This window comes from Rhamphochromis longiceps, linkage group LG12 (assembly GCF_057381845.1).
Source record: "Rhamphochromis longiceps isolate RC_006_pf linkage group LG12, R_longiceps_female_GT1.1, whole genome shotgun sequence".
NCBI lineage: Eukaryota > Metazoa > Chordata > Actinopteri > Cichliformes > Cichlidae > Rhamphochromis > Rhamphochromis longiceps.
Window position 1 is genome coordinate 25,748,464 of NC_140568.1, and position 14,095 is coordinate 25,762,558.

General features: G+C 39.0%; 2 protein-coding genes and 1 non-coding gene across 5 annotated transcripts; all 3 read right to left on the reverse strand.

The window, feature by feature from the left end:
- Positions 1–410: 410 nt before the first annotated feature.
- On the reverse strand, positions 411–7,164 carry dimt1l (DIM1 dimethyladenosine transferase 1-like (S. cerevisiae)). Its single transcript, XM_085425349.1, has 12 exons — positions 6,840–7,164; positions 4,894–4,967; positions 4,664–4,750; positions 3,603–3,664; positions 3,412–3,505; positions 3,277–3,326; positions 3,058–3,181; positions 2,544–2,636; positions 2,389–2,453; positions 2,248–2,311; positions 2,036–2,142; positions 411–1,441 (listed from the first exon to the last, which is right to left on the reverse strand). The coding sequence occupies exons 1-12, from the start codon at positions 6,895–6,897 to the stop codon at positions 1,399–1,401; spliced, it is 921 nt and encodes a 306-aa protein (XP_085281475.1). The 5' UTR covers positions 6,898–7,164; the 3' UTR covers positions 411–1,398.
- On the reverse strand, positions 7,156–12,895 carry cenph (centromere protein H). 3 transcript variants are annotated; one of them, XM_085425352.1, is made up of 10 exons: positions 12,671–12,895; positions 8,776–8,891; positions 8,627–8,682; positions 8,499–8,544; positions 8,355–8,423; positions 8,211–8,267; positions 8,065–8,128; positions 7,656–7,707; positions 7,399–7,556; positions 7,156–7,298 (listed from the first exon to the last, which is right to left on the reverse strand). In XM_085425352.1, the coding sequence occupies exons 2-10, from the start codon at positions 8,859–8,861 to the stop codon at positions 7,206–7,208; spliced, it is 681 nt and encodes a 226-aa protein (XP_085281478.1). In that variant the 5' UTR covers positions 8,862–8,891; positions 12,671–12,895; the 3' UTR covers positions 7,156–7,205. The 3 variants fall into 3 exon arrangements, with proteins under 3 accessions (XP_085281478.1, XP_085281477.1, XP_085281476.1); XM_085425351.1 differs by having other exon boundaries at positions 8,776–8,960; positions 12,671–12,893; XM_085425350.1 differs by lacking the exon at positions 12,671–12,895 and adding an exon at positions 10,722–12,637 and having other exon boundaries at positions 8,776–8,960.
- Positions 12,896–13,873: 978 nt separating this feature from the next.
- Positions 13,874–13,945, reverse strand: trnaq-uug (transfer RNA glutamine (anticodon UUG)). Its single transcript has one exon. It is a non-coding gene; the product is annotated as a tRNA-Gln (tRNA).
- Between the last annotated feature and the right edge of the window lie 150 nt (positions 13,946–14,095).

Here is a 14,095-nt window from a genome sequence, read left to right on the forward strand (position 1 = left end):
TTTAACTCAAATTATTTTATCACCGAGTTCGCTCTCAGTTCTGCTGTAAAAGATAATTATAAAAATAGAATTCAAACATAGGCTTAGTCTGCAGCAGTATAGGCATCCTCCTGTTTTAAGATCAGGTACTGATGCTTAGAAAACAAAAGTAATCGCAAAAATGTAGGTAAAAGAGAGGCGAAAATAAAGTAATAATGGTACGTCTAAGAATCTGTATTCACTGCTGAGCGTTGTATTCTGGAGATCTGATTGGTCAGCAGGATCTCTTATGAGGAAAGTAGAATACGTCACCATAGTGATTTACCCTGGTAAGTGAACCACCTTCGCGGTATAGAATATTCAGGTTTAACCCTGAAATTACCTGCTCAAGACGAAATCCTCCTTTGTAGTAGACGCCTCAGAGCGTGATGTCAATACTTAAAATGTTTTATTCTATATTAAAAAGGAAAATATTAACTTACAACAGTAACAGCCTGCAGTGTATTATTGTACTCAAATGGCAAACTTATTTTATTTTGAAAGTCATCTCAGCATCAGTAGCCAATGTTTCCACCTTAACATGACCAAGACATTAATTGCTATTCACTGCCCTCCAGCGGCGAGAGTGAGTAACTACAATTTCCACACGTGTTCTTTCTGTATCCATGTTTCTTTGGTGTTTCCAATAGACGTGTATTATTGTTAGAAAACAAATGGTCACCATTTTCTTTCATAACATTTATTGCGTTTTTATACCCCTCAGTCTGTTCTTTAGTAACTCATTAATTGATTATCCTTGTTCTGAGCTTATCCAGACTATGTTTTAATATTTCTAGTTTCTTTACATGTAGTTATATTCATGGCAGTCATACCATTAAAAGATTTCTTTTCTGGTACAAACATTCAAAAACAGAAAAAAAGTCAGGACAAAAGCATAAAGCAAGACTTCTAATGAAAGCAATCAAATTGTTTATGTAGTGCGACGGGGAATATTGATTCTTGTTAAAGGACACCTGTTACGCAGGAGTAACTCTGCATTATTGAGAGTTACATAAAAAACAATGTAAGATGTCTACACTTTTCATGAATAGGAAAATCTGTTGTTTAGAAAACATCTGGTTTTCTAAACTTTTTGGACAAAGAACAAACTCAGACCAGTAAGAGGCTTTAAAGTATCTGTGCTCAAAGTTTTTACAGGTCATATTTTCACAAATGTAAAATAGCACTCAATATGAGCACTTTAAATGCATCTGATATTATTTGTATATTTCATTCAACCATTTCAATATCTTAAATTTCAGTTCCGTCAAACATGGCTCCAGGGGCTGAACCAGACAGGCGTTTGTTCTTCCCTGATCTGACCACAAAATTCTCCCTTGCGTGACAATTTTGAAAGATGTGAAGATCTTCTCATCAGAGTTAGGAGAAGTGGATTCCTGCAGAGTTGAACGCATGCAGCAGTCTGAGGATGATGAAGAAAAGACCATTGAACACATTAGAACAGTGAAGCCTTTAACGACCACATGCAGCCTGCCGTTTATAATGTACAATAGACTCCTGTCATATTCGTGTACATATGTTACATGCCAAGTTCTAATCTGAATTTTTTGAGTTTTCCATTAGTTGGTAAAACCTGGTACCAATTACTTAGAAGAAAAAAACCAGAAAAAACAACAAAACTCTTCATTGGGGTTCAAAGCAAGTAGAGTCGAGCTGAAAATGGGACATAAATAGACCGCATGCCACTGATTGGTCAGGGAGTGACTCATTCTGGCTCTTATCTTTACCCCAAGTCTGAAAAAAAAGCCCCTGATTGAGCAGGTAATGCCATCGCTTTGATGTGCTCGACTGTTGCGTTTGTGTCACATACAAATTACATCACAGGACTCTTGAGCCAACCATACTAGAGGTGCTCAATTGTAATGCAAGAGAATAGAGTCGAGTAGGTAATAGTGGAAAAGAGGCATTTTTTACTATGTAATTACAAAGGAAGTGTAGGGAAAGCACACTAAAAGCTACAGGCTGTGGCGTTTCAAGGTGGAGAATGTCAGCTTACACCATGAAGTCATCAATGTCCATCGACCTGGCTCTCTTCTCACTGAAATCTGCTTCCTGAAGGACACTCTCGATTTTTTTGCTAATGCTGAAGTCAGCTGGGACTTCCTGTGAAGATGCACAAAAAGATTCCTGATTAAAAGCAGAGAAACAGGGAGCGGGCGAGATCTTTAAAGAGGGCTGAGGAGTCGTTTATTTAAAAACTTGACTCACCGTATTGTGAAGAGAACAGTGAATTCTGTAGTTCTTCTCCAGCATCTGCTCCACTGCAGCGGACCTACAGAACACAAGATCACATGACCATCTGCTCTTGACCACACCCACTTTTGACTGAACAGTTTGAGAGCTACTCACTTAAAAGCTGCGTTGAGGGTTTTGTTTTTCCTTACAAAGGCTATTCTGACAAGGCCGTCCCACTCCTAGAATAAAAACAACATACACCTTCAGTCTAACTTATATTTTTAATGAATACTCCTCCACAGTAGGATTCGTTAACAATCAAAGCTCACCTGGAAGTTCACTGGAGGAGGAGGATTTTTGGGTTCTATCCTGACGACGCTCGACTCCACTTTCGGAGGGGGGCGGAAATTATTCTTCCCTACCTGATAACATTGAAAATACACATTAACACTGAGACATATGGTCTAGAGCAGCGGTCCCCAACCCCCGGGCCTCGGACCGGTACCGGTCCGTGAGTCGCTTGGTACCGAGCCGCAAGAGTTGAGGTTCAGGTGTGAAATGTATAGTTTTCAGGGTTTTTAATCTGTTTTCAGCGTTATTTTGTTATCGTTTTTATTGTTTACTCTGTTTTCCTGGGTCTTTTCACGTGTGTTATGAATATTTTTTCTTTTTTTCGGTACCGGTACTAGTTTTATTTTGTTGTATTTATCCGCGACACCTTAAAGGCCGGTCCATGAAAATATTGTCGGGCATAAACCGGTCCGTGGCGCAAAAAAGGTTGGGGACCGTTGGTCTAGAGAGTTGCTGTTAGCATTAGACAACCATCAGAGAGCGGATGCTGACCTTCATGAGATGGTCTACACGAGCCAGAAGCTGTGTGTTGATGGAAAGTCTGCAGTACAGTTTGTCTCCAGGCTTGGCAACCAGGCGCATGGCGAACTCTCGCTGGAACATCAAGACTGCACACCTGGAGGAAAATAAATAAATAACAGGCACTTAACACAGCAGGGATACGAGAAAAGACGATCAAACTTCCTCTATGGACCTCCAGCTGTGTCTCACCTGAAGAAAGGCCGGTGCAGCAGGAGCTTGAAGACAAAAGGTGATGAAATCTGCACAAAGAGAAACTGTGTTTGGTCCAAGTGCAATGCAAGACACTGAAAGACTTGTGTGGATTTGGCAGAAACACGTCCGTACCTGGTAAGGTAAGTTAGCCACACAGACGTCAAAGAAAGGCAGATCTGTTTTTAGCACATCTCCAATTAATATCTGAAGCTTGGCTTGTAAGGGTCTGATGGAGAAAACAATAATTTTATTAGATCACTTTATATTCAAATACGACTTTTAAGCACAGTATATGTAAGAGCAGCACTGCTTTGTTCACTCACGTGCACTGTACTCTCTTCTGAAGTTCAGCCACCAATCTGCAGTCCAACTCGCAGGCGACTACCTGCAAAAACGGCGAGTCACTTTTAAAAATCTGCAGTCACTGCAGCACCGAACAAACACCAAAGTGAACCGAAATACCAGACAAACTCCGGGAGTGCGGTCTGTGTAGTCTTATGGCAGTTTTATACTTTCCAAGTGTGTGGAGGGTCTTTTTGGGGGTGTAAATTTTATCATTACAGGGTAAAAGGAGCACTCTGTGTCCTCTCCAATTAACTGTGACAACGTGGACCTGTCTGTAAAGACACCATGCTGAGATCTACCAACTACGCACGTGTGCTCCAAGCATTCTCCAAGAAACAATATAACAGAAACATGCATTCATACGTGCTTTCTGCAACTGTCTGCAAGCAATTAAAATACTGGCCCTGGGCTTTTTGATTTAGATTTATTTATTTTAATTTTTTCTTATTTATTTTTATTTTTACACATCAGATGCATTTGTACCTCCTCCTGGAATCGAACCAAATATATGTTGATTGTAGAGTTAATCCACATGAGTTACTAAATATCGTCTCCACCGTCTGTCACAGCTCCACTGGTGATTTTGAAAAATAAAGTGTGACTTTCTGGGATACTTAAAACTTTGACTGCACCACTGAAAATACATTTTGATGTATATGCTCCTTTTCATGCAAATTATCCACAATATGCAATTCATTTTTGGTGTTTGCTAAATTTTATAAAATCTCAAATCTCAAAAATGAATTAAACTTTTGGTGGTTTGAAAGGATTTTGTGCAACTTTTTGTCCCATTTGCAATTTAGTTGGGGCTTAATAAGTTACAGAACATCTCATAACAAATAATAATGAGAATGTAAAACAAACTAATTGGATTTTCAGTGTCAATATTAAATATGTTTACACAATTCTCTATTAAATATAGGTTTAAAAATATCTGTATTTACTGACATTGTGTATCACAACATGTTTGAAAAAAGGCTTGCATAAAGGTGTAGTGTGAGTTCTTGGAGCGCGACCCCCGACAGTTTGAGGCTCTTACTTTTTTGGCTTTTTCCAGCAGCTTAACCGTCATGTTACCAGTACCAGGTCCCACCTCGAGCACCACGTCTGTCGGCCTCAAAGCAGCCTGAAAAAGAGACGCGTCACAGTTCAGTTAGATCAGCAGCCTCTGCATGATTGTCCAGTTCTTTTTTTTAAAACACATATTTTACATTTTGTGAATATTTGTTAAAATTTTTGTCTGTAGCAGCATCAGCAAGTACTTCCCACCTTTTCAATAATCCCATTGACAACCAGAGGATTCTTCAGGATGTGCTGGCCGATGCCAGTGTTGAACATGATCCCTGCAACAGAGAGCAAACTGAGCACTGCATGCTGGTCATGTGTGACGACTATGGTCATTTATATATGAACAATTATATCTGTTTATATGTCCTAAGCTCACATTTTAAGCCAAGGATAAGTCCATCCATGCCAGCTCATCTAGTCCCATGAAAAACATCTATGAAGCTCTTGCAAAATCTAAACGTTATACTATACTTTTTTGCTTGTTCCCTTGCTAAGATGAATATGAGCCATTTTTCACAGTTTCTACTAAACTGGATTTTAATGCACTACAGTCCTCCTTCTGTATATACACAGCAAGAAACCCCCAAGGCTCATTTTGCAGATAAACAGCTCCTGAAAATTTTATAATCATCATTACTCAAACACTGCATCTTTTGCAGATGGGTGAACATTGCACTGCTTTTTGTTCAGTGGGGTTAACATTCACCTGGCAGTGAGACAGTATTAAGGAATCACACAATCCCGTCCAGAAACCGCTGAGAAACATGACCACGGCTACAGGTTAAAAAATATAATAATTTCCTGCGCTCATAATTGGCACCAAGATGCCATTTTTCTTTGCATCCATCCTCCTTTTTAAAAATCTTCTGCACTTCTCTCAGCCTTCAGGTAGGAATGAGTTTACAGTTCAGCCTGCCTGTTCATCAACTAAGTTTCCAGATGGTCATACTTCTAATTTCATTTAAATTCATGCATACAGACTCAGATCCGAGGCAGAAGTAACTGCTTATCATTTCAGTGTTAAACTGCTTTTGTGGACTTTCAATGTTGCTCCCGTTTCTCCATGCCCATCTATTCCTGTGGAATAAAATGCATACTGTAAAGTTGCAGCACCAATTCCCCCACCTTCCACGGTCAGTCACGACTACTTATTACAAATATCAAACGCATCTCGCAGAGTGACCAGAGTGACATTTTGATTAGTTTGATGTTTTTCCAACAGACAATACCAAACAACAGAAAGCTTCATAAAGTCTGGCTCTCTTCCAATAGCTGCCAAGAATCAAGGAAGACCACCTTTCCAAGACTCGTGGTGGACTGAGGTTTGTTTCAGCCTGCAATGAATTAGTCAGGATCAGTGGTCTGGTTTGCATGAACAGTAATGAATTACTGGCTCAGCCTCATGATTTGACTTCAGTATAGCTTAAATATTTTTGTGGCTGGGCCCTTAAAACGTATCAGGGAATCTGACACCACCAAGCCCCAAACAAGAGTCTGGCTGAGTTTGTTGCTCTGTTATCAGTAAACATTTTTCATTGACAGTTGAGGTTCAGGGTGCTTGCAAATGAAATAACCACCACCATGAAAAAAAAAGAGAAAAAAAATCAAAACGAGCATTTTAACATAATGACAAAAGACATTTATTTACATATCAGGAATGACTTTCAACATTTCTTCATACATAAGCCTCTTTGGTGAATATTTACATTCATAATATTGCAAAACAGTAGTAATAAATCTACATGTTAGAACTGTTACAGTCAGTTATGTTTCTCTGATCTTGATTAAGCATAAACAATTTGTGTTTACGTCATTTGTTCACCTCCTAAACAATGCATACAGAAAATAACAGCGGAAGCAGCTGGACTAAATATCGCAGTTAGCACAAATTAACAATTTGCAGGAAAAGAAACTTTCAAAAGAAACCTTTTAATTGAAGTAGCTGGTGGGCTGGAGTCACTAAAACGTTTCCACGTCAACACAAGTGACGACAGTTACAGCAGTGCTTCATGTTAAATGCTGTGACTGCTAAAACAGCGATACACCAGCTCAATATGCAAACACTGCACAGACACGATGACTGACCCCGTCTCTAAAGTCTGGCATGCTAACATGCTAATGCTAACGCACCCCGTTCAGAAACGTACCTTGGTTTTTGACCTCTTGGTGCTGTCTGCTTTTCTTCACCGCTTTGACCTTCGGCATTTTACTTTATTTTGTCCTACTTAAAGAGCTACAAAAATCCAAATTGTAAGTAATTATCCAGAGTAAGGCTGGCTGGACTTTGTAAACACGTGTAGTCCTTCCTCTATGCTGCTCCTTCTCTTCTTCAGTGACACGCTGAGCTACAGGTTTCATCTGTTGGCTCGCTTCCTCCGCGCCCTCTGGTGGCGATCTGGCGGCATTGCTTTTACTTTTTCAAGATGAAACAAACTGTTTTTGAAACAGTTTGACACACACACACACACACACACACACACACACACACACACACACACACACACACACACTCTTTACTCAGAGATGGGAAACTCCTCGAGTGTCGTGGCGATGTCTCGAAGTTTGGGATCATCAAGCCAGTTGACTTTACAGGCCAAGAGAATGCCCTGAAGAGGAAAACAAACATTAACATACAACCAACAAAACTGCGAGTGAGTATCATACATTCAGTCATAAACTGTACCGACTGTTTTTTCTAAAGTTTACCCTGAGGACATTTTGGGTCATGATGGCCATCTTTTTATATTTTTCCAGGTTTGCTTGGCCTTTCTCCAACGCAGCTTTGTACTTTTCCATGTCTGGATACTCTTTCTTTGAAGACTCCTCCATGTGTTTGATCTTCTCATGCGTGAGCCGTTTCATCTCTGCAAGCAGAAAGTACTACTTTAATCTGGAGTCGAAACAATAAATAACTAAGAACTTTAACTGTGAAAGACATCCGATTTCTTTCTCGTAAAGCATACCAAGTCTGTTCTTCTGTATTTCTGTAACCTCATCTTGAAGTTTTTTGGACTCCTGTTGGAAAAATAAATAGTAGATTAGGGTATAAAACCCTCAACTTTAAGTAGCACTTTAACCTGTAGCATTTATGTTGAAGAATAAAGGTCGTCATGCCAAGTATTGACTTGGACAGATCCTGTGTTTGCCTTATATACACTGCACTTCCATGAACGTTTTCATGTTTCAATAAAGATCAGAACACATTATCCATTTTCCAAGCAAAATATCAAATGAGGGTTGACTCAAGACCTTTGCACAATACTATAAGTGATTACAATACCCTAACAAAACAAATTGTCTAATATAGGAAATCCCATAAAATTTTAAACACACAAAGCACTTCAAAGAAGAACACAGACTTAAGCTGCTCACCTGTTGAAGGTGTTTTATGTGTGAACAAAGACCCATGCAGCGGTCACTTATGGCTTTCAGAGCACTGAGGGAAAAAAACAAAACAAATGTTTTGATAAAAATAATTAAATATTTCAGCTGTTTCTGTATGTTGTCAGTTGACTTACTCTGCTTCAGAGTCACTCCAGTTCAGCTTTTCTCCGATAGCGTGCCACATCTGCATTCTGAAAGACAGAGACAATCAATGATCTGTCACGAAAAACATGAGAACATCTGAACTCCAAAAACAAATAATACAAGCAGCAGTTTACCTGTGCAGGGTCAGTGTGCTGTTAAAATGAAGCGTCTTCACCCTTTCAAGCTCACCGATATATTCTGGCCTGAAACGAACAAGTGTCAACATCTTTTTTTCCCTTTTCTATTTAACATTTGGCTTTAAAACATCAAATACTCACAAGTCTCTCTCTGCTTCAGATGTGCTGCATGACCTTTTATTTTTTTCTATCAGGGGAAACTTAAAATTAATTTCCATTTTTGCTCTTAAAAAATAAAAACAAATTTATTCAAGAAAATTGTTTTATACCTGCGTTGAGCTGTACTGCCATCTCAAAGCACTGGTTGGACATCTGTTGCTTTATTCTGTAAAGAAAGTAAAGACCAGAGGTGACGTGTGCGGCACAGCTGGATCAAAAACTGACCTTCAACACCAATGTTGGGGTGAGAGATACAAACCTCAGCATGTCTACAGGTGACGTGTCTTTCTGTCCGGTGGCACCTTCAGCAGCAGGAACATCATTTGGCTCCATAGTCCCCACCATGTGATTGAGTTTCCCCTGGCTGTCAGATGACTCCATCACCAAAAAAAAGAAAAAAAAAAAAAGAAAGAAAAAAAAAGAAAAAAAAACGAGTGAAGATTCCTGGAGAGACAAATCAGACCGCAGAAATGTGGGTTTAATCCAACATAAGAAACTATAGCTCATTAAAACTCAGACTGACTAATATGCACTAATATACAGAAAATAATGGCATTTAACTTGAAGTCTGCCAGTCATCAAGTTTTTTTTTTTGGTTTTTTGTTTCAGTGGCCGAAACAAGTATACTCATCTCAACATACAAAACACATCATACAGCCTTACACTCATTCATAATTCATACATGCAGCTGGTGCAAAAAAAAAAAAAAAAAAAAAAAAAAAAAAAAGGCCACAAATCATGAGCAAGACAGAGTTAAACTTAAGTTTTCAGCAGCCAAGCTGAGGAAGGCTGTTTCAAAATACAAACTTATCAACTCAAACATGTGAAAAAATTATTTGAAATTTCAATTAGTAAGTCAAAATGTTGAGATTGTGATAAGAAATTCTGGCTTAGTGTCTTATTAATAGTCCCACTTGGCAGAAACAAGCTTGTATAAAAATATCATATTTTAAGTGGGGATCGGCAAATACCCCACAATAAAATATTATCACAATTTGATATGCATTAAGATTTTATGATATACTAAGTTTCAATAACTTTTAAAATAACCAATTATGTTCTCAAAGTTAAACTTTGTCTGTTTTATCCAATAAGCACACCAACACTGTCAATAAACCTGGCATAGCTGTATTGCCATAAGACAGACAGGCCAACTGTATGCAACTGAATTTTAATTACAGTTGTTGTTAATTACATCCAATCTGTTCCTGATAATACAACAGTTAACAGTGATAAGCTGTCTGAAAATACCAAATGTGAATTTGTGTCCTCATAGACATCAACAGAAATTCACTTTTAACTGTTAAATTTGTGCTCAGCAGCCTTTCTGCTCTATAGGAATATGACCAGAATACAACCAGCTGGAAGCCATTTGAGTCGAGTCTCCTTATTAACAAAGACTTGTTCAAACTGATGGCGACATGTTGGCAATCTGTCTGCATTTATAAATTAGACAGCAAGTATTTGATAACAAGTATATTTCTGACTGGCAAACTGTGACTGAATACAGAAGACTGCCTCCTATTAAACGACCAATGCAATCACCTTGTGATCAAGTGGTTGTGAGTGGTGGCCAGCGGGCAGACAGACAGACCGATGGTTTTTCAGTTGACCAGAAAACTGCACAACGTTATGTAGAAAAAGAAAATCCAGGCAGATTCTGCAGGTTGCACCAATGAATTGTCTGGTTTCCTTGCTGTACGCCTCCACCGTAACCACTGATCTCAGTGGTTTGCAAACAGTAAGCAGTTTTGTTGTGCAAGTGTCAATCTTCAGATAATGCACGGAAACGCAGCCAAGATACGAGTAAAGAGGCTTCTGTGACAGACTCCTGCCACCTGTTCATTGCGACACAGTGAAACCACTTCTCAAATCACTAACCTGCCGCTCCAGTCATCTTATATAAAATCATCATCACTGGTAGTTCAATCGCTTCACGGTGCTATGCTTAGCACCTGTGTAAAAGCACCCGCAGTAATTTGTCACCCATCAGTTTTACAGTCACACAAAGTAAAGCGTAGGCTTCTGATGTCGTAGAAGCTGAAACTGTACTTCAGTGCAGCTCTGCTTCTGCGCTGTACACACACATACAGCAGCCTTAATCAGAGTTGATGCTCGTCTTTATACGGTTACAGCGGCCCTTTTCAGCAGCTGTCAGCGTAGCGCTAAAACTAATATCGGTTTATTTAAAATAAATTTTTTTACCTCTCTTAATGGAATTGATGATGCTTCAAGTCCAAATGACATCAAATAAGCACTGTCTGCTGAACCTCTGTTAGCTTCGGCGTTACACTTGCTAGTTAACGTCAGTCGCTCAGTGTAACGGCGAGTTACAACTCTTCACAAGCTTTCATCTGTGTGAAATGCGGTTGTTAATTAGCAAGAAAATGCGCAATAGGTAATCAGTTTTGTCACCGCGTTAAATTGTTATTGTTTTTCTTTGTCAGGGATTAGCAAACCAGCCTACAAGTTCAGTACCGCCACCTGTCGGACAGGAGGGTAAAACTGAAGACAAGCAGGAGAACACTCATGCACCTTCAGCAAGGAGTTGGTTTCACTCTCTTTAATGCTCATTTTAACGTTTTAAAAGAAACAAAGCCCACCCTTGCCCACAACATATTAACCGACTTCTGGATAATTGGCCTATAGCTGAACTACTAGTTCATAATGTTAACCAACCATTAAATGAGTTCAGTGATTCTTCTCTATTTATGTCTTCCACTTTACTCGTATAAGGACCTGATATATAAGCATTTCACTGTGCATTACACTCATATAACTGTGTGTGTGACAACATCCCAATGTGTTTAATCTTTCTTTTTAAAGAATTAAGTTTGGCTATTACATTTTTACACATAATAGCCCAGTCATTAAAAAATTAAGAACTAAAAAAAGATGTATATGTATGAAAAGGTCATGTCTTCAGAAAACTAATACGTTTTGAACAGTGAGTCTCAGGAGGAGAAAAAACTCTCAGCTCAATACATTTAAGCATACAGAGATGGTCAAGCTGACTTGCTGAAGTTCAAACTTAAAATCAGAATGAAGAAGAAAGCTGATTGACATTACTTTAAACATGGCACGATTGTTGGTGTTAGATGGGCTGGTCTGAGTAGTTTAGATACTGGAGATCTACTAGGATTTCCCCACAGAACCATCTCTAGTGTTTATAGAGAATGATCTGAAAAAGAAACTGTCCAGTCAATGGCAGTGTTCTGGGGTAAAACACAGTGTTAATGTCAGAGGAAGGGTAGAATGACCAAGTAATAATCACTCGTTACAACCAAGGTATGCAGAAGAGCATCTCTGAATGCACTACATGAAACAGATTTACTACAGCAGCAGAAGGCCACAATGGGGGCCACTCCTGTCAACTAAAAACAGGAAACTAAGGCTACAGTTTGCACAAGCACATGACAACAGAAGATTGGCAAAAAAAAAAAATTACTGGTCTAATGAATGTTGACTTCTATTCTAAATTTCAGATGGTAAGGTCAGGATATGGTGTAAATTACATTAAAGCATCCATACTGGCTTGTTTCAATGGTTCAGGCTGCTGTCTGTGGTGTAATGGCCTGTTAGAGATTCTTTGTACACTTTGGGTCTCTTAGCTGAAAATCAATTAAATACCACAGCGTTCCTGAGTATTGTTCCTAACCAAGTCAATCCTTTTATAACTACACTGAATCCAACTTATGACTGCTATTAAGAACAGTATCATTACACAATGTCACAAATCTCACAGTATCTCAAACTGGCTTCTTGGCTAAGATAGTGAGTCCGCTTTCCTCAGGCGCCAGATCTCAATCTAATACACCAAATCTGGGATGAACTGGACTTGGAGATACTCATTATGAATGTGCAACGGCTGCAAATCTGCAGCAACTGTGTGATGCTATCGTGCCAACATAGACCATGAATAAGGAAGGCAGTTCTGGGGGTCGAACCTAGTGCTAGCAACGTTTACCTAACGAAGTGCCCGGTGAGTGTACCGTTACAGAAAAATAAAGTGAATCCTCAAACTAAGAACAAGCACCCGAGTCACTACACAGGAGAGTAAACACATGCATTATTTTCATATAACGTCATTTAACGTGTTTTCAGCTGGTTATAACTTAGCATTAAAACTACTTCGGTTTACATATAAGTCTTACCTCGATTGAGTTAGGTTAACGCTCTTATGTCAAGATTAAAAAAAGAAGACAAAGAAGCAGAGGTTAGTCCCTGGCGTCGTCGTTACACTCGCCCGTTAAAGTTAACAATTTTTTGCTTATCAAAATGTCACCAGCTGTAACACATCAAACTGTTTACGCCGCACGACTTAATTTTATAACGACGCCGTCCCGCCAAGAAACACGTAACGGAACGTCACCATACGTCACACGTCTGCCTGTGACCAGAACCAACGCTCAACTGAACTTTCAACTTTCAAAGGCTCTGCCTGTCACACATCAAGGGATGCGGCGCCCCCTGCTGGTCGAGAGGGAAAACACATATGTGGACAAATACAACAGGTTTGTTTTCTTTATTATACCGTTTACCATAGTTACTATAGCTACTATAGTTAACCCGCATGTATATGAAATGAAATACTTGCTTTTTAAAAATATTAGTGGCTGAAGAGTGGTATGAAACCAATGTACATTTTTTTATATACAAAAACAAAAGTATTCTTCATTCAAGACAAACACATTTTATTGAAATACGCCTTTTATTCCTTTACTTGCAAAGTTTTGTCTCATCATTCTCTCTCTACTATTTTTAAGTATTTGCTCTTGAGAGTAAAAGTGTTAGACACGGTGCCATAAATCATACAATGAACCACGAGTTTAGTTGTGACCCAAGGTGTTTCCCCTGCACGCTGAACTGACGATCTCGCCTCGACTTCCTAAGGTCCATCAAACAAAACAAACCAGGATGAGGTTCAGTTGTGATGCAAGATTATGATTTGTGTAAACAGCAGTGTAATTTACACCTCTACACCTGACACAGTTAAAACTGAAACACTATTTCACATGCATTTTTTTTCTATATGTAAACTATGCCTGACATTTATTCTTCTGACTGGATTAATTTATTGAAGCCATTCTTACTTCTTCGATTGATTAGGTAAACGCTTTAGGTTGAATCAGGTAGGGTTTTCCAAACAGTCGCAAATTGCAATAGCCTCCCAAAGCAGGACACTACAAAAACTTCGCAATTTGATCTAACATCAAGCAGGATTAAACACATGCAGGGGCCCAAATAAGCATTTCCATAACAAACCTTAAATCTTTTTATGCCGATTACGTCGACTGATTATGGATGATGTACTCAACAGTAGGCCAATTTGATGCCATCTCAAAGTGAAAAGCGACAGGTTCCACCGAGATTTGAACTCGGATCGCTGGATTCAAAGTCCAGAGTGCTAACCATTACACCATGGAACCCTTTGTTCGCGTAGCTGGTATGCACACGCAGGACTTGCGCAAAATCCCCTTTGGCGCACGCTACTCAAAAGCCAAAATAAGGTTTTATTTTTCAATTAATTTCATTGAATTGATTGAGTAAATCCCATTTAACTGAGTCCCCTAAATCAA